At 45.9% G+C, this 26,517-nt stretch overlaps 1 protein-coding gene across 1 annotated transcript in view; it reads right to left on the bottom strand.

Annotated features, from left to right (window-relative positions):
* The window catches only part of Ints3 (integrator complex subunit 3), a 41,415-nt gene that overhangs the window by 1,538 nt on the left and 13,360 nt on the right, over window positions 1-26,517 (bottom strand). Inside the window, exons 4-27 of the mRNA XM_076861972.1 lie at window positions 21,374-21,487; window positions 20,977-21,061; window positions 19,262-19,328; window positions 16,598-16,742; window positions 15,568-15,697; window positions 13,908-14,005; window positions 12,497-12,688; window positions 11,526-11,613; window positions 10,960-11,039; window positions 10,454-10,545; window positions 9,973-10,079; window positions 9,167-9,286; window positions 8,688-8,817; window positions 8,156-8,210; window positions 7,795-7,898; window positions 7,250-7,294; window positions 6,970-7,089; window positions 4,977-5,130; window positions 3,887-3,955; window positions 2,692-2,767; window positions 2,142-2,255; window positions 1,741-1,789; window positions 588-755; window positions 169-269 (exon numbers count right to left, since the gene is read on the bottom strand). Of these exons, the coding sequence (XP_076718087.1) occupies window positions 169-269; window positions 588-755; window positions 1,741-1,789; window positions 2,142-2,255; window positions 2,692-2,767; window positions 3,887-3,955; window positions 4,977-5,130; window positions 6,970-7,089; window positions 7,250-7,294; window positions 7,795-7,898; window positions 8,156-8,210; window positions 8,688-8,817; window positions 9,167-9,286; window positions 9,973-10,079; window positions 10,454-10,545; window positions 10,960-11,039; window positions 11,526-11,613; window positions 12,497-12,688; window positions 13,908-14,005; window positions 15,568-15,697; window positions 16,598-16,742; window positions 19,262-19,328; window positions 20,977-21,061; window positions 21,374-21,487 (2,503 nt within the window). The remainder of the gene's footprint in view (window positions 1-168; window positions 270-587; window positions 756-1,740; window positions 1,790-2,141; window positions 2,256-2,691; window positions 2,768-3,886; window positions 3,956-4,976; window positions 5,131-6,969; window positions 7,090-7,249; window positions 7,295-7,794; window positions 7,899-8,155; window positions 8,211-8,687; window positions 8,818-9,166; window positions 9,287-9,972; window positions 10,080-10,453; window positions 10,546-10,959; window positions 11,040-11,525; window positions 11,614-12,496; window positions 12,689-13,907; window positions 14,006-15,567; window positions 15,698-16,597; window positions 16,743-19,261; window positions 19,329-20,976; window positions 21,062-21,373; window positions 21,488-26,517) is intronic.

The following is a 26,517-nucleotide window of genomic DNA, read 5'->3' as shown; positions in this document are numbered from 1 at the left end:
AGAAAAATGATTAGATATCTGGGAGCTTATTAAACCACACCAAAGCTTGTTTCCTCCCAAGAGTTTGGGTTCTGATCCTGCCCCTGCCCCTGCCACCCGCCTGGCTTTAGGGGCGTCTGAGCAGGGCAGCACTCCATGCACTAGACCCCAAGAGGGTGAGAAGCATACAGTTCTGCTTGGTGTTGGTCAGGTTGAGCCGCAGGTTGTCCAAGTGCTCCAGGATCTGCTCTAGAGTCAGCTGGGCCAGCTTGCTGCTTGAGCTTCTGAGACTGCACAGGGAGGTGACAAGAGCTGGTCTGAGCCTAAAGGGAGGGCTCGCCAGTCGTGTGACACCTCCACCTCACCGAGATCCCTCCTTAGGACAGAGGCAGTCCATTTCCCAGGGGAGATGGGAGGACTGGGTGTGCTAAGGAAGGTGTACAACTGCAGGGCACGATGACGAGAGGGGAGTAGGAGCCACACTGGTCCTTTAGGCCACATGGCTTCAGACCACTAGATGTTACCCACCACCCATGGGCGGCAGTCACTGTAGACTGCCCTGGTGATGGCCCGTTAACAGTGGGCAGGAAACAAGGACCACATCCCACCTCTGCCTCTTTCGAGGGAGGCTATTGTTCTTGATGAGCAGGGACTTGATGTGCTCTGCCAGCAGCTCATCGTGCTTCATGCACCAGTGCCGCAGGATGCTGGTTGTGAACTGGTCATCGGGATGACAGGGCCGGCTCAGGACCATCTTTACCATCTCCTCACTGGGCCTGGGGGGAGCAGGGTGCTGGATGCTGTGCCCACACACTGGCCTTAGGAGTCGCTTACTTACTACTGATTTCCCAAATCTGGGCCTCCCTATCCAACCCAAGCCTGGCTGTCGCTTCCTACACTCACATCCCTCTCCCACTTCTCTTTGGGCCAAGGAACACATGGCTGCACTCTCTGAAGCCAAAGGAGAAGTGAGATTATTCTGTTTGATGGTGGAAGGTGTGCAAGTATGTGTCAGGAAGGAGGCCCAACAAACTCCTAGCTTCCCCAGAAGAGTCAGGAGGGAGACTTAAGAGACAAAGGACAAGTCTGTGGTCCCCTGACCTGCTGGAGCTGGGGGTAAGCCTGGTATCCAGGCTGAGGGAGGGGCAGGAGAGAGGCCTCCAAACTTCCCACTTCCCCAGGAAATTCTGTACCATTTCTAGTGTCTCAGGAGAAAAGGTGGAAGGAAGACAAGAAGGTAGGAAGGAAAAGACACACAGCTGTGGCCCCATTAGCCTGGGGATGGTGCTAAGTTGCCCGTGATGGAAGAGGAGACTTCTGCTTTCTTGCCCTCTATGCCCCACCCCTGGCAGGGGCACAATAGGCCCAGCTGGCTCTGAACTGTGCAGGTTAAGGGAGAGCATGGGTGTGAGCCCTCTACTCTGACCCTTCCTCCTCCTGGATTAGCCTGTGGTGGCCTGCAGGAGCATGAGGGAGGGGAACATGAGCCACTAGGATTAGAACTGCTATGGCAGCAGGAAACAGGGATGTCCGGTCCCCACCTCTGAGGACAGTTTCTGGTGGGCAGGGGGGTAAAGTCAGAGGAAGCCCAGATCCCAGGGGACGGCTTATTTGTAAGTCACACTGGGGGGAGGGCAGAATAAGCAGATGTCAATAACAGGAAACAAACATGGCAAAAGGAGCAGGACAGAGCCCTTTATGCCACAGTATCTCTTAGGACATTGGGATTAAGGGCTAAGAATCTCTAGGGGTGGAACTCACTTTTCTCTTCGGAGCTGCAGCAGCAGGCAGGACAGGGCCTCTGGGTGTTCTATGGGGGAAGGGTACAGGCTGCTCAGAGGAATGTGTTATTCCACGAATGGATCTGGGCACCTCTCCCACACCCCCACCAACAGCCACTGGAGACCAAGGACAGTCCTTGATGAAAAGCCAGGAAGAATCCCCTACCCTGATCCTAATGCCAGAGGCATGTGAGCCACAGCCCAGGGGCCAGGCTCAGGATGGACCTGCAAAGCTCATCTCCAGGGCCCAATGACCAACAGTGAGCCTGCTCTCTGCACCATGGTGGGAAGGAGCAGGGCTCTGGTTCACCCTAGAAGCTGGCGGCCTCAGCCCTGCCCCAGCTGCACTGGAGGTCTTCTCCCATCTGCAACCCTACTCACCCTTGTATTTGAGGTGCTGCAGGATGGGGATTATGGTCTCCAGGGGGATGTTGTGGGCCAGGAAGAGCTGCCAGGCACAATACTGCTCAAAGGTTTCCCAGTCTAGGCTCTGGACTGGAAGAGACAAGAAACCTCCATCTTTCTCTCTCTTACACACACACACCCAGCTAACTGGCTATCAGCACTTCAAATAGGGACAAGAGAGGGCAGGGACCGCGTAAGGGGAGGGACAGTGGCCTTAAATCTAGGCCCTTGCCCTTTCCACCATTTCAGTCTTCACAGGGCTTCTGTATTCCCACCCACCCTGAAGTTAGAGGGACAGAGGTAAACCTTTCCATCTTATGAAACAGACCAATCCAAGACCACAGAGCAGGTGGGCTGGGGTGGCATGCTACCCCTCCACAGACCAATCCAAGACCACAGAGCAGGTGGGCTGGGGTGGCATGCTACCCCTCCACTCCCAGCCCCAGAACCAGTGTTCTTGTCACTGGAAAACACATAGGCCGACCCACTCTCCTCTCCTGGGCATCTAAAAGGTCTGGTCACTTACTGAGTATGTTGAGGACTGAATCTTTTCGAAACATGACCAGGTTCCCCATCATCACGTGGCAGACCAGCTCCTGGAGCTATGGAAGAGGAGGGAAAAGGCAGAGTCATCAGCTCTAAAAGAGGCCAGAGGCCACTGTGAAGGGAGAGGCATGACACCATGAAAGCTACAGTCTCTGAAGGATGAAGGGACTGGTCAAAGAGCAACCAACTGAGTAGTAACCCTGGGCCTATTCTGGGGCAAGAACACTTGTGGAAAACTACTCACACCCTGATGGCAGAGTGAAAGGACAACTTTTCCTTCTGGTCTTACTTAGTTCAGCCCTATGGGTGAAGGACCTGGGGGCCAGGTTCTAGACCTACACGTGGGCCGGTAAAGGCAAAGAAAGGAGAACTGTTGAGTGCTAATTTCCAATGAGCAAACAGGAGAAAAAAGGATCCTTAGTCCAGGCATGAGATGAATCCCAGCATCTCTTGGGGCCCTATACATGGTGGAAAAGTCAAATAGAAATGATATGATGATTTTCATTCTGAGCCAAGGGGAAGGCCAGTTGAGAAAAAAACAAAAACAAAAAAACCCCTCACCAAGTGTGGTGGTACATGCCTGTAATCCCAGCAATTTAGGAGAGTGAAGCAGGAGGATCAAAAATTTGAGGCATATGGCAATTTAGTAAGATTCTGTCTCAAAATTAAAAAAAAAAAAAGGTTGTCACTCAGCAGTAGAGCACCTCTAGATTCAATCACAAGTACTACAAAATAAATAAATAAAAATAAATAAATGAGCTGGACACAGCGACATATGCCTATAATCCCCGTGGCTCGGGAGGCTGAGATAGGAGGATAAAGAATTCAAAACCAACCTCAGCAAAAAAGAGGTGCTAAGCAACTTAGCAAGACCCTATCTCTAAATAAAATGCAAAAGAGGGCTGGGGATGTGGCTCAGTGGTCAAGTGCCCCTGAGTTAAATCCCTGGTACCCACCCGCCCAAACAAACAAACAGCAACCCCAGCAGAACTGGCCTTTGATCTGCACTTTTCCTCCCCATCCTCCATGGCCTAAAGTACGTCCAACTGCAGCCAGGAGGCAGTGTGCTGTGGAGCATGGGCTCCTGCCTGTATGCCTGAACAGAAAGCAGAGGCCCTGATTTCCTCAGTCCTGCCTTCTAGGCCATTCTGCAGATGCCAAAGTTCCATGTTCACCTGTGCAGAGTCAATAACAGCCACGATCATGTTCAGCAGCTCCCCACTCCTCAAGGTTTCATCTGGAAACTAGATAGAAGAAGAGGGAAACTAGAGGAGTCGTCCAGGGTAGGCCCCTTGGCTTTCCCTTTACAATTCATAGACCTTCCTTACCACAGGCTCAAGGTCTGGCTAAGCTGGCCAGACATGGATCCTAACATAAATCCCTACAAGATCCAACAGCTATGAAGCTGGGAACATAACCCTTCAAACGCCACGTTTGTTATCTGTGTATGCACACCACAAGGGGTGTGTATAAGGAGAGAAATGGGAAAAGCCAGAGCTAACCGGACATGCCAGCTGGCTCTGGGTGGGAGTGGCAACAGAAAAATATTTATACTCCTGGTGGCAAAGAAATCCAATTCATCAGCATCTCAAGACAAAGAGAAGGTACAGAGTGAGTGTATCTAGGGACTTGTGAGGGGTGGGTGGGGGAGGGAGAGTCCAGTCTAGGAGGGAAGGACAAAATGGGGGTGTGATACCCCACCCCCTGCCCCTAGTGCATGGCTGAGATCCTAGTTCCTCTGGTTAGACCACACCCAGAGTCCTCATTTCCCTCTTCCTAGGAACTTCTACCAAGAGGAACAAGAGTTGATACCTCCTCCTCCATCCCAATTCTGAGAGAAGACGTGAATGAACTGGGGGAAATGAAAGTGAATCTCTGCTTCAGGAGCTCTGGTCTTCAGGAACCATTAGAGAGCATCCAAGAGTGAGCCATCACAGGGTGAGAGCTTGGGACATACCAATATGAATCTGACTGGGGGACCTGTTCTAGGTCCAGATGATGGGGCTGAAACCGGGAAGCCAAGTATATGGGTCCATACCCCAACTTAAACCACAGTTAAACCAAAGGACAAGAATTCTCGGAGCCTCAAAAACTATTCAACTTTTAACAAAAAGCACGGGAACGAAGAGAATTAAACTGTGAGAAGCAGTGGCCACTGAGGTCAGAAGGGGTTGTATGTGATGTTCAGAGTGTACACCAAGGTAGGTGGTCACTTGTGAGCCCCCTGTACTACCCGCGACCATGGATAAGGATGGACACACTGACCTCTGTGTAGATGGAGGGTGTGAGGTGGCATAGCAGCCGCACATCGTCCTCCTGGCAGGCCTTCATGTCCATCATTAGGCAGGTGTGCAGGTCACCCAGCTGGGTGGCCTGGGCAAATGACTCATACAAGTTCATCTTCCCAGCGGCAGCTTTGCTGCAAAATCAATTGGGCCCAAGTCAGTAGCCGGACCACAGCACCAGAATTTGAGATGTTCTGGAATGCCTTCGTCTCTCCTACATGCCCTGTGCTCATTTGTCCCCTTTAATTTATTTATTCCTTCCTGCCTTTCCCAAGGGCTTGACAACCTAAGAATCAGGAGACACTCTTGCTTCCCCATCTCTTCCCAGTACCCACATAGGGCTCTGAGATCAATGAAGCTACTCACTGCCAGAGTGACAGGAGAGGGAGGACTAGGGTCAGGTTAGAGACAGCTCTCTTCCTTCTGGGTTCTATCCATGAGGACAGTACCAACTCATACCATACACAAAACTTCACTCAAATGGGTAATAGGCTTAACTATAAGAAAAAAAACCACACAACACTTAGAAGAAAACAGGATCAAGTCTTAATACCAAAAACAAGTGACAAAAGGAAAAACAGATTTGACTTCACAAAAATTTAATACTTTCGTGTTTTTTGTACTGGGATTAAACCCAGGGGTGCTTAACCACTGAGCCACATCTCTAGCTCTCCCCACTCTGTTTTTTTAATGTTGACACACAGTCTCACTAAGTTATTTAGGGCCTCACTAAGTTGCTGAGGCTGGCTTTGAACTTGAAATCCTCCTGCCTTAGCCTCCTGAGCTTCTGGGATTACAGGAGTGTGCCACTGCACCCTGCCACTTTGGTGTTTTAAAAGGGTTATCACCAAAGAAGTGAAAAGAGGGGCTAGGGTTGTAACTCAGTGGTACAGCGCTTGCTTATTTATTAGCACATGTGAGGCACTGGGTTTGATCCTCAACACCACATAAAAATAAATAAATAAAATGAAGGTATTATGACCGTCTACAACTAAAATAAATAAGTAAATACATATATGAATATATATAAAAAATTATATAAAGTGAAAAGACAGGCTTGGAAGGTGGCAGGTGAAACTTAGTGCTAGAACATGAGCTCAGCACACGTGAGGTCCTGGGTTCAATCCCCAGCACCAAAAAAATAAGACAACCTGTATCCATACTATTAGAATATTATGTGCCTATAATCCCAGCTACTCAGGAGGATGAGGCAGAAGGATCGCCAAGTTTGGGTCAGGATGAGCAATTTAAAGAGACCCAGCCTCAAAGTAAAAAGGGCTGTGGATGTAGCTCTATGGTAGAGTGCCTACCTGGCATGTGTGGAGCCTGTTCAATCCCCAGTACCAAAAACAAGAAAGAGAAAAAAGGGCAGCAATAAAAAGACAAATAACAGGGTTAAAATCGAGAAAGACTAAGTATGGCAGTATATGTGTATAGTCCTAATTCCCTAGGAGGCTGAATCCAAGAGTATGAGCTTAGCCTAGGCAACAAAGAACCCATCTTAAAAAGAGAGAGAGAGAATAAGGAGGTTTCCTTAAGAGTGATGAAGTGTTTTAAGTTACACAGCAGTGATATTTGTATAACTTTGTGAATACACTGAAAAACACTGAATGGTACACTTCAAAAGAGTGAATTTTGGGGGCTGGGGTTGTGGCTCAGCAGTAGAGCACTTGCCTAGCATGTGAGAGGCCCTGGGTTCGACCCTCAGCCCCACATAAAAATAAATAAACAAAATAAAGGTATTATATCAACTACAACTAAAAAAAAAAATTAAAAAAAAAGAGAGTAAATTTATGGTATAAAAATTTATACCTCAATAAAGCTGTTATTTAAAACAAACAAACACTTAGCATGCACAAGGCCCTGGATTTATCCCTAGCACCAAAACACATGGAAGGTGCTGGTGAAGAGAGCCAAGGGAATCAATGTGCAGGGGAGAAAGGCTGGCTCTCCAGTAGCTTCCCGACACCCACCTGGCCCTCAGATAGTAGAGCAGGTGGTAGCCAATCTTGGGCTGCTTCTGATAGAGCTCAGACAGAAGGTCCAGAAGCAGAGAGAAGCTGCTGTTATCTTCCTGCATCTGGCACAGGTTCCTGGAGGTGGGGGAAGAGGAGAGGCATTACCCAGGGAGGCTCTGCCCACCACAAACCTCCTCCTCTCTGGAAACAGAGCCATGTGACCCAGGACAGGGACAAATGTGTGCTATAGGGAGAATGGAGGGGAGAGCAGTTCCTCTTACCACTGGGTGCTTACCTAAATATTAGGTAGAGAGGCTTCCCTACAGATTCCTCCAGGGACCTACGAAAGAAGGGTTACACTTGAAAATCCACAGAAGAGGAGGGGCAGCTGCAGGCAGATCATAGAGGGACCACACAGAGGCCAGACACCAGCCTGCTCCTATCCTACCCAAAAGGCAAACTTCCTGTGGCTCCAGAAGTGTAGTAGCAGAGAAAACAGGTTCCAAACCTGGAAATCACAATCTGAGTCTATCATTATCACAGAAAGGGAGATTCCTCTCTTCAGGGGGAATCTAGGATCCAATTCTACTTGAAGAAATAAAGGTTGGGGCTACTGGCCCAGCAGCAGGGCTGGAAGGACAGGGCAGGGATACTAGTCTACCACTCCAGTACACACAGGGTGCAGCAGGCAAAATAAGCCTTCATTTCAATCAGTACACATCAGGAATCAGAACACCAAGTCTTATTCTCAAGTCCACAGCATGGTGCCTCTTGGGCTTGGGTTTTAAGAACATATTTCTGGCTCCTGAGGCCAAGGGCATCAGGGAAGATGAGCCTTACTCCTCTGTGACCTCCTCGGGCAGCACCTCTCCTCGGAAGTGGGCCTTGAAGAGCTCTTGTAGACAGGAAGCAAGGACAGACAGCTGTTCTGAGTCAAAATCTTCCTGGGTGGTAGATAAGGGAAGGAAAGGATATCATGACCTAGGTCCAAACCTCACTGTGCCCACTGTCCCCACTGCCCCAGAGCCTCTGAGCTTATCTGCTTCCACCTACAGGATCAGCAATTCTCCAGCCCCACTGAGAGGGACTCTTCTAGGGGAGAGGAAGGAGGGAGTCACATTCCCAGGGAGACACCTGCATGGGGAGCTCTAACTTGGACAGCTGGGCTCCTTCCTCCCTAAGGGCGTAGGTTCCTCCTCACCTCCAGGACCTGGTCCACAATTTCCTGCATGACCTCACACTGGGCCTCCGTATCACTGCAGTACAGAAGTGAGAGGAAATCCCAAGGACATAAATGATAGCAGAAGGCAGGACACAGAGAACACTATACATGAGCACTCAAACGAACAGAGACAAAACAAAGGAGCTCTATGTAAAATCCCAGCTTGGGTGAGGGAGGCAGAATTAGGGCAGAATTTGCTGTTTTCTGAGCAGAGGCCCAAAGAATAGGGAAATCCCCATCCATCCTACTTGTGTTCTCTGAGGCTATTATCCTCAGAACCTAGGGAGTAGGAACCAAGGTATTAGAGTACAGGCCAATCCACTCCCTGCCTGTACTCGTACTCCCCAACATAAGCTACGGAAGACATCACTCATGAAGCTTCAGCTACCTTCCCATATACCCCATCACATTGCTCTCCAAGCCACATCATTCTGCCACACCTACTAGGCACAAGGGAGAAAGCATGGACTGGACATCCCCCCACAAGGTGGGGAGAAGGGTCTGTACCTACCTCCCCTTCTGTAGCTGGAGTACTTTGTCCCTTAGGGACTCATCCAACTGGTCGAGGTAAGGGGTGATATCAACTGGCTCCTCCACAACTGTCTCTTTGATAGGGTGGAAACGAAACTCTCTCTTCTTTCCTGAAGGGAGAGATTTAGAAGTCAATTTGCTCAAATGCCAGCAACACAGAGTCCCCTTAAATCATCTGTTCCTTCCCCACAGTCCTTGGGGACTGTTTACTCAATGCTGTGCAAATACATGATTGTATACATGTCCAAGCTCTTACCCACAAGAGGGCAGGAACCACTTATTTTACCTCGTAAGTTAAATGCAGGGCTTGCACCCTGAGTCTCATTCAGTAATGCTGTTAACAAGACGGACTCAGGCGGGCAGAGATGATAGGACAGAAAGACTGCAGACAGGCTGCTCCTGGGAGATGGCCCTCCCAGGGCTGTCACAATCCTGAGCCACCTCCTGTGCCATCCTCACCTTTGTTGTTGAGATCCTCCTCATCATCACTGAAGGCTGCCTCAGCATTGTCGTAGCAACTCTCGTCCTTATCTGACAGATGGTTATCCATCTCCATGGAAACTGGCTCTTCAATTTTGACTTGGGAGTAAAGAGAGAAAGGTATCTGATGGCCTCCAGTATGTCCCAAGCTTCTGGGAAGGGGAGGCTGGAGTGTAAGTGGGAGAATACAGAGTTTATGTGCTAAATGGAACACTGAACTTGCAAGGACAAATCTCTTGTCCTTACAACCTTCTATGACCTGTAGGGAGATGCTGCCAGGAAAAGGAACAACACAGGACATGAATTTTCTATCCTTAGCTCAGGATGAGTGGAGACAATCTCTTGTGCTCTTTAATTTAAAACCAAATTGGGAAGTAGTGCTTGGCTTAAGCCCTGATCCCAAGACAAAAAGTATGTGGGGGATGGCTGGCAGGGAAATGGCAGACTGGGACCTACTGTGCAACCTTTCATCAGGGGCAAGGGTGGAGGGATGGGAGGAGAGAAGGGATGGGTACAGTGAGACAACAAACATTCCATGAGAGCCTCTACTTACTGGAGAGAAAAAAAGGGTTAAGAGATCAAGAAAGATGAGGGAAATGTCAAGTAAGATTTGATAGAGCGAGAGAGAACCAAGGGAGACAACACAGCAATAATAAAAAGAGAACACTGAGACAGTGTTAAGAGGAGAACTCCCCAGGGACAACATCACAAACAGGGCTCTAGTCTACACCTTGGATGGCTTCATCCTTTTTCTAACACAGGTGACAGCAGGACTACCACCATACCTTCCACAGGTGGGGAGGGTGAGCTGCAGAATTCAGGAAATTTCTCTCTCAGCATGGCCCGCAGCTCTTTATCCAATTTAGGGTTGTCAAACAGGGGAGCCAAGTGTCTAATGGAAAACATAAATGAAGGTCAACATCAGAGTTCCTCATTTCTAACTCAACATGGAGATAAAGAGTGAGACCTAGGTCCAATCAGTAAGACTGGGACATCCTCAGATCCTTCCAAGGGATAACGGGAAAGGAAGGCATTTGAAGCCCTTTGTAATATAATGGCAGGAGAGAAATTCCTTTGAGACTCAACAGGACATATGCCCCATAGTTTGGGGGTGGGGGAGAGGAATCCAGTACTTGTTATACCTGCCAGGGGAAAGGGTCAGCAGTGTTATGGCAATCTCTGGATGTGCCCGACCCAGAGGGGGCTGGACCTAAGGAAAAATGGGAGAACCCCATACCTCCACCTCCCTACATATAAACTCCTTACGCCAAGACCCGTTTCTCCACAATATGGTTGAGGGAAGAAAAGACACCCTGCCGCACATGGCCTTCCAAAGGTGGATAGAAGTTGGGAATGATCTGGAAGGAGAGAAGAGGAAGGAAGAATGGAACAGGACTCCGAATAAGAGTGTTCTGCTGAACTAGATCTAAGAAACTGCTTTGGTTGTGGTCAGGGAACACTGGGGTAGTATGTCTGCAGAGGAATGGAGAATATCTGACTATTTCAGGCTAGGCAGTTGGGACACTTACTGGACCCAGCTGCTTCTCAAGGAGACTAGATTCTACCTTGAGTTGTCATCCTACAATTGAGAAAATCATAGAAACAAGGGATGATCCAACTGGAGCAGTGGTAATATGAAGGGAAGCATTCACTGAGTTGACCACTTCTGCTCCGGACAAGGGGGCCAGGAAAGACTCCATCAGTGAAAGACTATGGATATAGATGTAACTCTGCATCCAGGAACTGGGAGGAGAGGGGGCTCTGGCACTTACACGGCACATGAAGTCCAGGAGTGTGGCAGTGATGGCTGGATGGGGCTTCATAGAATGATGCATTACCAGGATGGCTGGCTCTAGAGAATGTGGAATTAAAGGGTTCCCCCCCACATCAGACTTTCTGTTTCCACATCCACAAAATGGGATGTCAACATATACTAAAAGGCTCTGGGGAGTGCTCATTCCTATCCGGCAGCTCTGAGAGCAACCAGTCCCCCAACTGTTCTTAGCCCTCATTCTTCCTTCTTGTCTTCAGCATACAGCTTGAAGAATGGAGGTAGGAGGAAAGGAAAAGCAGGACATGGCACATCTTTTCCTCTGCCCAGGCCCTTCCCACCCAGAGCCCAGGGATGAGGCTATGGGGAGAAGGGAGAGGGTGGTGATTGCTTAGCCTCACCAAAGCAATTTTCTGTTAAGGAAGAACTGATGAGGAACAACGGAACTGCTCCCAGATAAACTGCTCCCACTCCGTGCTGCCCTCAGATTTATGACTGCTGTCACCAGGACGAGGCAGTGGGGCCTGAGGAAAGGGAAGGTGGTGCTGCCTGGTCTGGGCCACATACCTATGTTCATAATGCTATCCTTGTCTGGACTAAAGAACAGCCAGTCGTAAAACAAAGCCAGCTTGGCATTAGAGGCAGCAACATTGGACTGGAAAAGAGAAGGACAAAAATAAAGGGCTAGTTTTATCAACCGTCTCCCCTCCCTTCTGAAGCCCAGGGCAGATTCCAGGGCTTACTTTGTTGCTGCACCTGTGAAATTCAGTTCCCAGTGAAACGTGGTGGAGCCCCACGATCTGCGTCTGTGTTACACGTGAGCACGAGAACCCTGTGGTCTTACCAACCAAGGGGATGGGACTGGCTGGGATCCTCACACACCCAGGAGGATATACCTCTCCTCCCCTAAGGGAGAACACTTGGACTTAGGAGTTCACTCATTACTTCTGAGTCAAGGCAATACTCAGATGGCCCCTGGGCTGCCCTTGGTGGGCTCCCCTGCCCACATTTCTGAAGAAAAGACCCTCTAGGAATAGTCTCTTGTCATATTTGAATCAATACATTCTAAGGATCTAATCAGAGAAGAAAGGGGAAACCCTGTCAGAAGATGTCAGAGAATGGATAGTTTTCCATCTCAATACAGGAAGGAAAATGCTGGGAAGGAAATGGCTCCTTTATCCGAAGCTGATGCCAGAAGCACGGAGGTGAGGGTCTAAAGAATGCAAGCCCTAACTTTGTGGTATCCGGAAGCTCAAAGGAAAAAGGGAAGAATGCTTCAGAAATCCAGGCTTTTGGGGGTTAGTAATAAAGAGATAGATGGACCTATTGAATCCCCAACCCAGATGAGAAATAATGAGTCTTAACAAAATTTCTTGAGACACAAAGGTAATGGAATAAGAGCCTGAAACATTTGAAAGACAACAGTGAAAGAAGGGTCCTTATGGATCAAATGGCCCTGGAGAGTCAGCAAGAAGCATGGAAATACAGAAGGCATCCTTCACTATCCAACATCCTCTACCCTGGGCCCAGCCCCCTACCGTGCATGTTGTCAGGAGCCAACCAATGATGGCCCATCGAGGCAAGATGTCAGAACTCAGCACTTCATTAGAAGGGTGGACTACCCCACAGATGTAGCGAATGAGGTCACAGCGCAGAGACTGACTGTCTGGGGTTGACAAATACTGGCGCTGGAACCAGTCTTGGTATCTCTTTTGTTGACCAAACCGCACCTGAGGAGGGAAAAGTTAGAAAAAGAAACTTGGAAAATAGGGTGGAATCTATGAGCACTGTTAAACTCCATGTTTGACCTAGACCTTCATTTCTTCCTACAACTTATTAAGCTCACACTGTCTCGAGTGTCTTTTCCTTTCGGGGTTATTTCATGATTTTAAAAAGTGCTCTAAGTCTTTCTAGGCTGCCTTGCATGTCATGGTTGCATTCATTCTCAGCCCTGACCTGATGCCACATTTACCCCCAACAACTGTGGTCTATTTTTGGCTCCTTGCTCCAACACTGGTCACTGAAGATTTGGTCCTAAGTAAATAATCTTTGCTTATTTTCTGGAGCCTACTGGACAACAAAGAATGTTCCTTGAAAGCAAGAACTAAACCTGTTCACCATTCAGCACTGAGTGCTTCCTGCCATCCAACAACCTAACAGGACCATTATCCAAGGCACAGACTCTAAAACTTCTAAACAGACCCAAATGGTTATAAATAGCAAAAAAGGAGGCTCTGTTTTCCTCCTCTATTTCCCTGTCAGAAGAAACCCAAATGGCAGAAAGGTAAACAAAAAGTTACATTCAGACCACACTTCACAACAAAACTTCCTGCAATGATGGTAGCCATGAGCAGTTCAGATGTAACTTCTGCAAACAAGATACTAAATTTTAACTAACTTACATTTAAATTGCAAAATATGGCTAGTGGCTATTACAAAGGACACCAAAGGTCTGGACAGTTCTCCTAGATAACTTGGGGATCCAAAAGTTGGCTAGGGCAGTGGTTCTTTATTTGATCAGATTCCATCTATAACATGTTCCTCAAGCAATTTTACCACCGTTCAGCCATATTTGGACACCAAAGGGTCATAGCTATCTTGAAAGCTCACAGTTTCCCTGGAAGAACCATGGACAGAATAAACATTCTCACTCTAAACTTTAATATCACAGTTCACACTTGCATAATTCTCTGCATAATGGCTACTTTAGATAGACTGAAAGCTTCACAGAGCTGGAACTGCATCTCTCTTATCTCCAATTCTTAGCACTGAGCACAGTGTATAGGCACAGGATTAACAAAGGAAAGAAGCCAGTAGCCATGTGGATAAGGGCTACCATTTAGCTACCACTCTGTGGATCAGTACTCAGTAGTAACAGATCTGGAGACAGAAGCAAGAAGCCCAACTAGCACCTGCAATTCCTCTTCCTGTTGCAATAGGAGAGCTCACCCGGGATGTCATGAAGAGGAGCTTAGTTTCCATATCTGGGGTTAGACGACATGCTAGGAATTTTCGGGATGTTCTTGACTGAAGAAGCTGTAGGATACCTGAGCCAAGTGTTTTAGGGAAGAAAAAAGAGAGAAACCTGAGAACTACGGAATGGCAGACAGATGGGGAAACTGGGCCAGGTACTGATGGCCAGTGGTTTTGTTCATGAGGCAATTCCATGCATCAATACAAATAGGGATTCTAACTAGCATCTGTGCGTTTTATCCAACCAACTACATTCCTGTTACATTAATTCCCTTCCTCTGCTGGTTTTCCAGAGTCCCCTACCCCCATTATTGCAGTTGGCAACAGGTGGGAAAATTAAGAGAAAAATATGAGAAACTCTAGCCTGTCTTCCTGCTCCTAATCCTTGCATCAATGTGACGTGGCAGCATAACCATAAGCTCTGGAGTCAGGATAACCTGATCCAAATCCTGCCTGTCACTTACACTTGAGCAAATTAACCTGTTTGAACCTCAGTTTCTTTTATTTTCTCTCTCTTTTTTAGGGGGTGATACTGGGGTAGAGAATCTAAAGGTGCTCTACCACTGAGTCACATCCCCAGCCTATCTATCTATCTATTATTTTTATTTTTTGTGGTGCTGGGGATTGAATCCAGGGCCTTGTGCATGCACTGGCCAACTGAGATAAGCACTGTACCAACTGAGCTGTATCCCCAGCCCAAGCCCTTTTATTTTTGAGACAGGGTCTTGCTAGGTTGCCCAGGTTGGCCTCAAACTTTCAATACTCCTACTTCAGCCTTCTGAGTCATTGGGATTATAGGTGTGTGCTACTATGTCCAGCTCAGTTTCTTTTTTTGAACCTCAGTTTCTTCAACTGTAAGGGAAATAAAATACCCATAATCTAGAGCTGTTCTAAGGTTTAAATTACGTACATATGCCTAATATAGAGGTGACACTCAAAGTAATCTGACATGTTTGATGTAAGAATAGTGCATTATCAGGAAGCACCAGCACTTTCCCCACTTTCCTCACTTCTCAGATTCTAGAAGAGTGCTCTGTAGGTGTGCGTGCATATGTATGAATGTGCTTTAGAGGTGGGCCAGGGAGCAAAGCTGTAGAGTTATTGTTCAGATCATACCAAGGCTCTGGAAAAAGGAAAGGGACATTAAAAGGACCATGTCGGGGGAAAGAACACAGAGACTCTCTCCCCTAAAGATGATTTTGGCCAAGTTGGATCTTTGGAATTAAGAGGCCAGACTGCTTCCAGGGAGGGGCCATCTCTTACAGGACTAATTCTAGCTCCTCTGCTGACTCAGTCTCATGGAGTTGACCTCTGACTCCCTGCCAGACTCACTGAAGTCAAAGACTGGTCATCAGCTCACCTCCTGAGCCAAGGAGCTTCCAGGAGAGGAAGATCATAGTTCTCACTATTTTCTTGACAGCTGGAGTCTGCCAAGCAGGGACTGTCTAGGAATCACATGAATTGTTCAGTACTTCTGCCGTTCCAACATCTAGCTGTACTATGCAAAGCTTGCCCTGCCCCAAACCTTCTCTGATTGCCAAAGGCAGTCCTACCCACCAACCTCTGCCCTCTGAATATAGGACATATAGGCTAACTTGCCATCTCTCAAGGACAAGATGTCCAAGGGCTTACTTACCTGTAAATTGAGGACTCAAGGCCTGAGGGTTATGGATAATATCTTTCCAAAGCAGTTCAAATTCTGGTATCCTAGCAACATTCTGAAGTAGTCTTACAAGGTCCCGGCCAATCATCAAACATTCCATGAACTTGGTGTGAGGAGGTGAAGGAAGTGGGGACAGGAAAGAGAATAAAAACATGGACTGTTTACCTTCTGGAGAGAGGACAAAAGAACAGCATGTTCCAGGGAGGGAAGGAAAGAAGGTTGAAGGGACTATGTGATTTCTTCTAGAACCAAGGGATTGGTTCCTAGCTGTTTAGGGAAGAGAGCTGGAAGCTAGGGACTGATACCAAGGAAGAAAAGTTACTGGGAAGTGCTGAAGCCCTGCTGACTTTCACACTAATCTATTCCCTTCTCCACCCAGAACCGTTCTGATTTAGTTCCAAGAGACTAAGATTCCAAAACTACTGGACAGGCAAGTGGAGCCCCAGACACCCTACCCCAAAATTCTTGTACAACAGAACCTTTTGTGGTAATGGAAATGACCTACATTTATGCATTCCAAACAATACCATTAGCAACATGTGGCTAACGTAATTAAGGAACTTTAAAATCTGACATTAATTAATAAATTACCAAATGTAGTCAACAGCCATTATGTTAACATAATTCTAGGATCTCTCTCTTGGGAGATCTGATAGCAGACAATTCATAATCCCACATGACCATGGCAATTACTTGGGTAGGTGGTAGGATGACAGAACAGCTTAAGTGGGTATACAAAAGAACAACTTGTGTCTGTTGTACAACAGTGTCCTTGACAGTGACCAGGAAAATCCCCAGGATGCTAGCATTTCTAGGAACAAGGGTTATTCCACACTGATTCTCCCTCCTTAGATTCTACTCTTATCTAAGGACAATGAAAAATGCTACATTTTAAACCACTTCCACATCTGAAAAGGCATCTCCAGTCCTGGTGCATGAAACCTATAGGGGCATCCCATCCTGGGTCTCATTTCCCCATACTGATCTTATCCTACTTCCTCACCCTTTCCCGAAGAAGCGAGATACAGAAGTCCACCTCCTTCTGCCGCAGGGCCTGGAGCTGGGCAGTCCCATGGTGGTCAACGATGAGACGGAGATATGTGTAAACAGCCATGGCAATGAGGATGCTGCTCTTCAGTACCCACTCCCTGCAAGAGGGAAAGACACTGCACCTGTACTCTGTCAAAGACCTACGCATACTCCCGATCACCCGCTTAAACTCGGCTCCAGTGCCTCAATAATGTTTGATGCTCATACACTGGGAAGAGGTTCTTTGTTTTGTTTTTTTGCTTGCTTGCTTAGGCTGTTATCTCAAAACTATCAACTAAGAGAAGGACAACTTCCTAATTTTCTCTATTTGGCAACCAATAAAAATAGATGCCAAAAGGAAAAAAATCTTTTCTTACCATGTAACCACTTATGTAGCTTCCAATAAAATAACTTTGTACATTGACTCACCTATTCAAACATTTACTGAGTGACTATCATATGCCAAGCAATGTGTGAGGTACTAGGGTCAGAAATGAACCGTTTCTCCCAGTTCATCTGTGGGAAAAGTTCTGTTAAGTCAATAGTTCTTAAGTGTGGTGCCAGGATCTCTGGGGATTTCCAAGACCCTTTTCAAGACCAGGAGTTCTCAGAACACACCATGCTAGCCCTTCTGTCACACTTGTCACTAACAGTTTACCACACCACAAACCTTTCCCTGACTCGCTAGCTGCTGACCCCACCCTCAGACAATGAGTCACCTGCTCTAAATCATAATCTGAAAAAAGAACCTGATTCTGGATGGCAAAGCTCATTTTCCCAGGAGTTTTAGAATTTCCCTGGGGAAAACAGGGTAATGAAAGAATTACTTGTTCCCTGCTGCTTTAAAAGAGATAGAGAGAAAAACACAGTGGGAAGATTCCTAAAATCCCCAATGCTGTTTCTTGTGCTACTTCTGTGGAGTAGTATCCGCCAAGCAAAGAGTTTGTAATGGCTTTGGCATCCCTGCTGGAAGGCCAACTGGAGGAAGACGACAGTGAGTTTAATTAATCCAACCAGGCAACATCCTGATTCCGGAAATGTGCTCAAGTCACCTAATTAAAAGAATCTGGCATTTTCCTTTCAAGGAAAAAAAAAAAAAGAAAGAAAGAAAGAAAGAAAACACTAGTCAAGGACATGAGCCCTGCTCCCAGTTACCTTTTACCCCTACAGCCTGAAAACATTTGGAATGGTGTGAGAAGGAAGGTATGGAAGAAGATAGTTTAAACTTTGAAGTACTAACTTTTACCAAAAAATGTGAGTTTCTGGAGAGTAGGAAAAGTTACCAAGCTGTTATTTAACACTATATGGGAAATTCAGCTTTAAGGCAAGGGGACAGGATACATCTGGAACCAGAAATAAAATGAGAAAAATCACTTTTCAAGAACATTATTAACAGGAATGACAAACATATCTGAATTGTAGAATGGCATAAGAAAGAGAAAGAGGGATGCAAGTGAGGCCTTCTAATCCAGGACATTAAATAAATACTGATATTTGCTGGGTGCAGTGGTGCACACCTGTAATCCCAGCAGTACCAGAAGCTGAGATAGGAGGATCGTGAGTTCAAAGCCAGCCTCAGCAATGACAAGGCGCTAAGCAACTCAGTGAGACCCTGTCTCTAAATAAAATGCAAAATAGGGCTGGAGATGTGGCTCAGTGGTAGCATGCTCCAGAGTTCAATTCCTGGTAATCCCTGCCCCCCAAAAAGAAATATGATACCTAAGAGAAGCAGAAACCTGGCAAGAAACTTTTAAGATCTTGCCCGTGCTGGTGTCATGTAGCCAGATTCAGTGCAGCTGCACATCTGTGCCAGGGCACTAGGTGGCACTGCACAGCTGGCCTTCGTGGCTCTCAGGCTTGGCAGTAGGCAGCACAGGGTCATGGCTTTCACAAGTGTGAATCATGGGAGGAGGTCCATTCTTTGAAAATGTGGACAATATGAACACTATCAGCACTCTCAAGAATCTTACTACTATGGTATTCTTATCCAGAGAGACTCAAAAAATAAGCAAAATGAAGACCACAGGACCAAGGAGGAAGACCTCATTCTCAAACAAATTCAGAAATGGAATAGTCCTCATAAAATTTCTGGTCCTTCAGTTTGATGAGGAAGGGAAAGAATCAGCCAGAAAGCCCTATATGCCTCTCTCTAACCACTGGAGGCTCCAAGCCCTCTATGGGGGATCAGGATCTCTATTACCTCCCTACCCCTGTTGCCATCCTAACCACTTCAAAAACAGTGTATGTTTGAGAAGTTTGGAAGGGAGAAGAGGTACCTGCCAAGCCTGGGTGGCTGGCTGGTCCCACTCTGTTGAGCTCATTCTTCCCCTACTTCCCCTCCAAAGATAAACATTCCAAGGAGGTCTGGATCAAAAATAAACCCTTATCAGATGAAACTGGTTTTTCCTGGGCTCAGAAAACAGGCCCTTCTTTCCCACTCCTTTATCCCTTGGGCCACACTACAGCATTAATTTCTTTACTTGCCATCAATATGGTTGCCTCCCCCACTTGAAGCTGGCTTCCTCCTCTCTAACCTAAGGTGTTTTAGGGTCACACAGTCCTCTCTTCTCCACTTCCCACACTCATATGCCTTCTGGTCATATCTGGTTCTTGCCCCACCCTTCATGATGGACTCTACCTCTGCTCCGTCAGGATATCCAGAACACTTTCTGCCAACCAGATATTTTTGGCTGTAACATCTCCACCTGATTAAAAAAAAAAAAAGGGGGGGGGGAGAATCAGAATACAGTAGCTCTAATTAGCAACTTAGCTAATCCATCTTTTCACTCATCTTGCTGGTCTACCCTGTTCTCCCATCACTGTTATCCTGAGTGTTAGGATAAATTGTCTTCTTTTCCATCCTATTTTTTAAAAATTCCCTCTTTGCCTCCAGAGAGAAGAAAAGAGAAGGGAATGTTCTGAATTTTTCTTTTCTTTTCTTTTTAATATTTATTTATTTATGTATTTTTTTAGTTGTAGTTGGACACAATACCTTTAATTTATTTATTTTTATGTGGTGCTGAGGATCGAACCCAGTGCCTCATGCATGCTAGGCAAGCGCTCTACCACTGAGCCACAACCCCAGTCCCTGTTCTGAATTTTTCTAGAAACCAGAGCTGTTGCTTTTCCAGACTGGAAACTTGAGTGGGAACACTCTGGCCCTTGAAAAGGAATCCCTTGGAAAGAAAGTATGATGTCTCAAAAAGGGCCTGAGAGGTGCAGGCGGCTGACAACAGCTGCAGTCCAGCATCTGGATGTCCCCTGTGCTCAAGCTCACAACAAGCCAAGGGTTTCTTGTTTCCAGGTATCAGTCTTCAATTCTTGCTATGGAACTTCCAGGGGCAGAATTAATATGCAGCAATGCCAGACCAAAGTCTTGGGATAAGAAGTGGGAGCTAGGAGGGCCAAATAGGGAAGAGCTGGAGAAAGGATAAAAATAACCAGCACAACACTGCTATACCTTGCACTAAGTCCCAATTAAACATTTCGATGTTCACATAGTCACACATCACACAGACAATGGTTCAAACACACCAAACAGGGGCATCAGTGTTATATAAAATCCTAAAGAGAAAGCCAAGCAGCAATGGGCAAATAATGAGGTAAAACAGGAGGGTAGTTTTTTAAACACACACACAATCTTGAGAGTAAAAGAGGAAGCTCAGGCAGGCCTCTTCCATATTTATTGGCTCAGACAGATGTCACCAACGCCAAGATGATAATAAAACCTAAATGTCAGGGTCTGTTCTGTAACATCCTTTGTCCCTCAGACTGGTCCCAATCAGTTGTCATAATTATTAGGGAGCAATTGTTCAGAACACAGGGGTGGAGCCAGGGAAGATGTCTAGATTTCTGAAAGCATAATAATACAGGGATGAATTATTTCCCCTTAATTTTCTCCTCATTCCTTCCTGATTCAATATGCCACAAAAACCCAGAATGAAGCCTGGCCAAAATAGGTCAAATATTCTGCTAGGCTTTGGATTTGACAGGAAAGAAAACAAAGCAAAACTTATTGCTTCAAAAGGGCTCCTGTGATTTTTCAACCAATTTCTTCCAGAAACACATGAAGCCAGATGTCTGTATCAGAAAGAAAGAGCCTAAGTAACCCAGGAATCAGGTTCCATGGGTGCTTAATCAGTCTTTATTGCCTAGCCTTAGTCTCTGGGCTCCTCTCCTTTCTTCTTAAATATTTTTAGTTGTAGATGGATGCAATACCTTTATTTTATGTATTTATTTTTATGTGGTGCAGAGGATCGATCCCTGTGCCTCACAGTGGAAGGCAAGCACTCCACCTCTGAGCCACAACCCCAGCGCTCTCTTTCTTCTTTATGCTCTTGACTTTCAACTTACCTGCAATCTGCTTCATAAATGTCATGCAAACACCATCAGCTCCCAGAACCCCACTCTTCACTAGTTCCCGTACCAACCACACCAACTAGAGAGAGGAGAAAATATGAAGAGCATGAACTGTGAGTTTGAGAAAGGAACTAACTTAACCATATTACAAATTAGGTACACAATGGTAGGGATGTGTTGTCCCAATTCCTCCTTCCCTTCTTGTAAGAGGACTCCCCCCCGCCCCCGTTAATGTCTTTGAGCTGGATCCCTTCTTATTCTTTTCTTTTCTTTTTTTTTTTTTTTTTTGATGTTAGGGACAGAACCCAGGACCTTGTGCATACTAGGCACACACTTTACCACTGAGATAACACTCCCAATCCCTGGATCCTTCTTTTCTTCCTATTCTTACCTGAGTTCGGCATGTATCCTGCAACTTTAGGTACTTCTCCATAAGTATTTGGTTGATTTTATTCAGGACAATATTCATGCCATCACGACTCACCAGAGCCAAGTCTCGGTAACACTGCAAAAAGCAAAGTTTGTGAGCAATTAGTAAGTTGAGGAAAAGGTTCCTAAGCCCACTCACAGTACACCTCCTGCCATCTAGTCTCTTAAACTTAACACCAGTGAGACACCAAGTAGCGATGAAACACTTCCCATTCTGGATATTTTCCTTCCACAGGGCTCCTTCATCCCATATCTACCCCTTGGTCTGTCACACAGGGTGGGGGGAAAGCACCAAACAATTCTCTAATAAGACTGGAAAGCCTGCTGGACAAAGCTCCTAGTCCTATCCCTCTCCCCCTACCTCCCTTCTCAGGAAGTATCCTACTGTTTGATGCCACAAGCTGAGCTAAACCAGGTGGAGGCCATCTGCTTTTCATCTGCCAGTAAAAGGTTATTGCAGAATGGGTTTAGTTGAATGAGCCATAAAGCAACCACAGGTTTTTAGACCTGATCTGACCCAGACAGATGCCACAAAGAAAGCACTAAGAGATCAGGGCTCCAGAGAAACAATAAAACCCAAACTGAATTTTCTTACTAAATGTCTATCTTCTTCTTTCTGGATACCCTTTGCTTTCGTCAAGTATCAAAAGAAGAATGGTCCTTCAATATCCCCACCCCAGGGGCAGGGATGGTAGGACAGTTTTTTCTCTGAGAGTTGTTGCTTCCTTTCCTCTTTGAGCTTTTCTCACTAATCTTTCCAGTGAGCCCAAACTCCTGGGGGAATACCTTCAGGGATCTCGTTAGAAGCCCCCTTAGCCTGCTCAGTTCTGTCCTGTTAGGGTTTCATCCAAAAGGTATAAAGCAGGCAGGTATCAAGGATGGCATCAAGAATAATAACAGTAATAGCTAATATTCATTTGTCTTATATTATATAGATTATTACACTTGACACACATAACAACCCTTCGAATTAGGTATTACGTATGATTAGATAGGCAGAAAAGTTAAAGCACATAGCTCCAGGTTACATAAGAGATTAGAAGAATAATCAAGATTCAAATCCTGGGGCTGGGGAGGTGGCTCAAACAGTAGCGCTCTCTCCTGGCATGCGTGCGGCCCGGGTTCGATCCTCAGCACCACATACAAACAAAGATGTTGTGTCCGCCAAAAACTAAAAAATAAATATTAAAAATTCTCTCTCTCTCTCTCTTAAAAAAAAAAAAAAAAAAAAAAGATTCAAATCCTGGCAGTCTAATTCCACATTCCATGCTTAACCACCTCTTATACTAAAGTGAGAAATAACTAAAAAAGAAAGACCCTGCTGGGGGCGGAGGTAAGAATTTGCAATGGCTTTGAAGCTACTACGTTCTAAATTCTTTCATCCTAAGCACTGAAAAGAGATGTCCACATAAAGACCAGTTGCTCTTTGGCCTTAGTGTGAGGAGGGACTCCTCCTACTCCTCTGGTCCTTAAGTCAAACCAATCCGTCTATCTGTCTGATGAAAGTAACAGACATCCTCCATGTGCCATGAACTTTTACACTTTTATAAAGCAGAATTCATCCTCGACCATGTCTGGGAGATGGTTGGGAAGTCAAAAAACAAACAAGGCATGAGAAAAGCAGGAAGGTGGTAGAGGGGTAAGTGGGTGGCAGGGTAATGAATCACTGTCAACATGCTGGCCAGCAAACTGGGCAGATCAGTCAGAGGTAAGTCACAGAATGGGTGAAGAGAATGATCAGGGAGGCCAAGGCAGAAGGAAAATCTATGTTGGGCCAAGGACAAAGACATGAAGTATAAAGGAGGTTTGTCTGTTCAAATCAAAGTCAAAACCCCAGAAATGCAGAAAAGACCCAGGACAGGGAAGGAAGACATTTCTCTCAGGAGATACAGGGTCAGATGAAGAGGGCAGATAATGCCTGCCTAATTTCATGCTCCAACTGGGACCTTTAACAACCACAACTGCTGGTAACACATGGCAGCTGGGTACCAAGAGGCTCATATTCCTGATGCTGCCAGCTGTTTTACCAACCTCTGCGCCAGTTTGCTGACTGCCTTAGAAGAGAAGCATATGGGAGAAAAAAAAAACTCAGCAATGAACAGAGAAGAAAAGCAGAGGGTCTCAAAGAAAGGAGGGGGGACAGGGTGGTGCTGAGGTAGCACATTTAGCCTGACCTTCTTGAGAGCATTGATGTTTTAGCCTCAGTCCTCAACCTTCTTTCTGGAGTTGCCTACTGAGAGAAGTACCCAGACCAAGAAATGCCTTGACTCTCTGAGGGAGTGAGACCTTGGCACTGATGTTACACCCTTTCCAATCACCTTCAACTATTGACTTATAGAGCCTACACAGCTTTAGCTTCCCTCCTTACCAACTTCCCAGCCAGGTCTGCTCACAGCTGTTTAGTTCAGTTAACAAATATGAAATAAGCAAACTCAAAGAATACAAACATTCCCAAGAACTGACAAGAGGGCGGGTCAAATCAAGAAGGTGCTATTGGAACAGAACCCACCCCATGAATACTCTACTTTCTACACAAAAATTACCACTCATTCCTTAACTGTGTTATCCTCTCTACGCACTAAGAATTCCGAGAAGGAGCTGATCCTGACTCTATGAACTTGCCACCAACTGACAGAGGCTTCCCAGCTCATGCTTTCCTAAGGCAGGTTGCTTTTCTTTTTGGTACAGGGGGTTGAAAACGCACGGGTGCTTAACCACTGAGCCACATTCCAAGCCCCATTTCGTATTTTATTTAGAGACCGAGTCTCACTGAGTTGCTTTGGGCCTCATTTTTACTGAGACTGGCTTTGAACTTGAGATCCTCCCACCTCAGCCTCCCCAAACTGCTGGAAGCCAAGCCTAGGACAGGTTTTCTAATGAGTTCAAAACTCAGTTTCCACTATCTTTTCTTCCCTGCCTCTTAACTCTTGGCCTATGAAGATTCAGGAAAAACTAAATCTCAAATCCATCCTGGGATTTCTGTTCCAAAGGTAAAATTAACCTCAAATAAACATTCAGAAACAGTTCTCTTGCTGAAGCCTGAAACAATGTCTTAAGATCAGTCCTTATCAGTAACTCCCGCCTAAAATGTTTGCAGGACAGAACTATTTCACAAGACAATTACCTTTTTAGGAAGAAGGATCAAAGCTCAAGGGAGATATATCATCAGTTCTCCCACCACTCTCTGACTTGGCTCAAAGTCTCTGAATGAGTCACTACCTGATACCTCCTCACTCACCTAAAATTGTGTCCTCCTGATTCTATCTCTACCATTTTCTGAAGAGGCCTGATCTGGGGACTCAGATTGAGTCTCACTGGTAAAGGATTTACTTGGAAATATTTAGCATGTGAACATGAATCCTGGTGTACCTGTCAATCAGTTATGAGACCCAAGGTGAGATGTCTGACCTCCCCAGGGAACACAGGGCCTCCCTCAGGGGGCCTAATACAAAAGAGGAGTGCTCTAGCCTTTGCTGGGTTTGGACGGCCTAACTATATAACAAGCACTTACAACATAGAGCCCAGTGGCCTTGTTCACTGCCTTGCCAGGTTAAGAACCAGAAATACCAGATATGTCTTCCTCTCTTCACTGAGGTTTATTAATTTACTCTGTCTGATTTAGAACTCACCTGAAACAATCTTTTCCAGCAGGCAAGAGTAAATTGTACTAAGATGATTAAAAACGGTTTTGATTTTGTTGCTGCTCTTTTTTATTTTTTTAAAGAGAGAGAGAGAATTTTTAATATTTACATTTTTAGTTTTCGGCGGACACAACATCTTTGTTTGTATGCGGTGCTGAGGATCGAACCCGGGCCGCACGCATGCCAGACGATCGTACTACCGCTTGAGCCACATCCCCAGCCCTGCCCTTTTGTTTTAAGTGCTAGGGATCTAACCCAGGGCCTTGCACATGCTAGGCAAGTGATCTACCACTGGGCTGCATCCTTAGTCCTTTAATGAGATTTTAGTTGTAGTTTTATAAAAATTTATACAAGATGGAATAGAGCAGGGCATGGTGGCTGAGATAGCAGGATCAAAAGTTTTGAGTCCAGCCTGGCAACTTAGCAAGACCCTATATCACAATAAAATAAAAAGGGTTAGGGATATAGCTCAGTGGTAGAGTACTCCTGGGTTCAATTCCCACTATTGTGGGAGAGGGGGCAAATTAAAATTAGAACTACCATATGACCCAGCTATACCACTCCTGGGTATACATCTCAAGAAAATGATATCAGCATTCAAAAGAGGAAATGCATACCCATGTTTATTATGGCACCATTCACAATAGCTAAGATATAGAATCATCTATGTGCCCATTAACAGATGAATGAATTAAAAAAATGGTTCATATACACAATGGAGTATTATTCAGCCATAAAGAAGAATAAAATCCTATCATTTGCAGGAAAATGGATGAAAGAAGAGGAACCATCAGGGTCAGGGAAGGGTAAGGAGAAACAACAGAAATGGGAGAATGGGGAAAGAAAGAGAGAGGAGGGCAAGAAAGAGGGTAAGAGGGTAAATATTTTTAAAGCCTGATATATAGAAATAACACATTGAAATTAATCAACTTGTGTAATGTTCATTAATAATTACAATTTTTAAAAAGTTTAAAAAAGGAAAAAAAATCCATACAAGAGAAAATTAAACCTTCTACTCTCATCTTTGCCAACAATTTCTTTAAAATGAAGGGGATCTGTTGGGCACAGTGGCACACACCTGTAATCCCAGTGCCTCCGGAGGTTGATGCAGGAGAACTGTGAGTTCAAAGCCAGCCTCAGCAATTCAGCAATACCCTAAGCAACTCAGTGAGACCCTGTCTCTAAATAAAATATTAAAAAGGGCTGGAGTTGCTAGGGGCGGTGGCACATGCCTGTAATACCAGTGGCTTGGGAGGTTGAGATAGGAGGATCGCGAGTTCAAAGTCAGCCTCAGCAATGGCGAGGCACTAAGCAACTCAGTGAGACCCTGTCTCTAAATAAAATACAAAATAGGGCTGGGGATGTGGCTCAGTAGTCAAGTGCCCCCGAGTTCAGTCCACGGTACCCCACCACCACCAAAAAAAGGGCTGGAGTTATGCTCAGTGGTTAAGCACCTCTGAGTTCA

This window comes from Callospermophilus lateralis, chromosome 7 (assembly GCF_048772815.1).
Source record: "Callospermophilus lateralis isolate mCalLat2 chromosome 7, mCalLat2.hap1, whole genome shotgun sequence".
Lineage (NCBI taxonomy): Eukaryota > Metazoa > Chordata > Mammalia > Rodentia > Sciuridae > Callospermophilus > Callospermophilus lateralis.
Note: the sequence above shows the minus strand (reverse complement) of the source record. Positions and strands in the feature narration are given on the sequence as shown.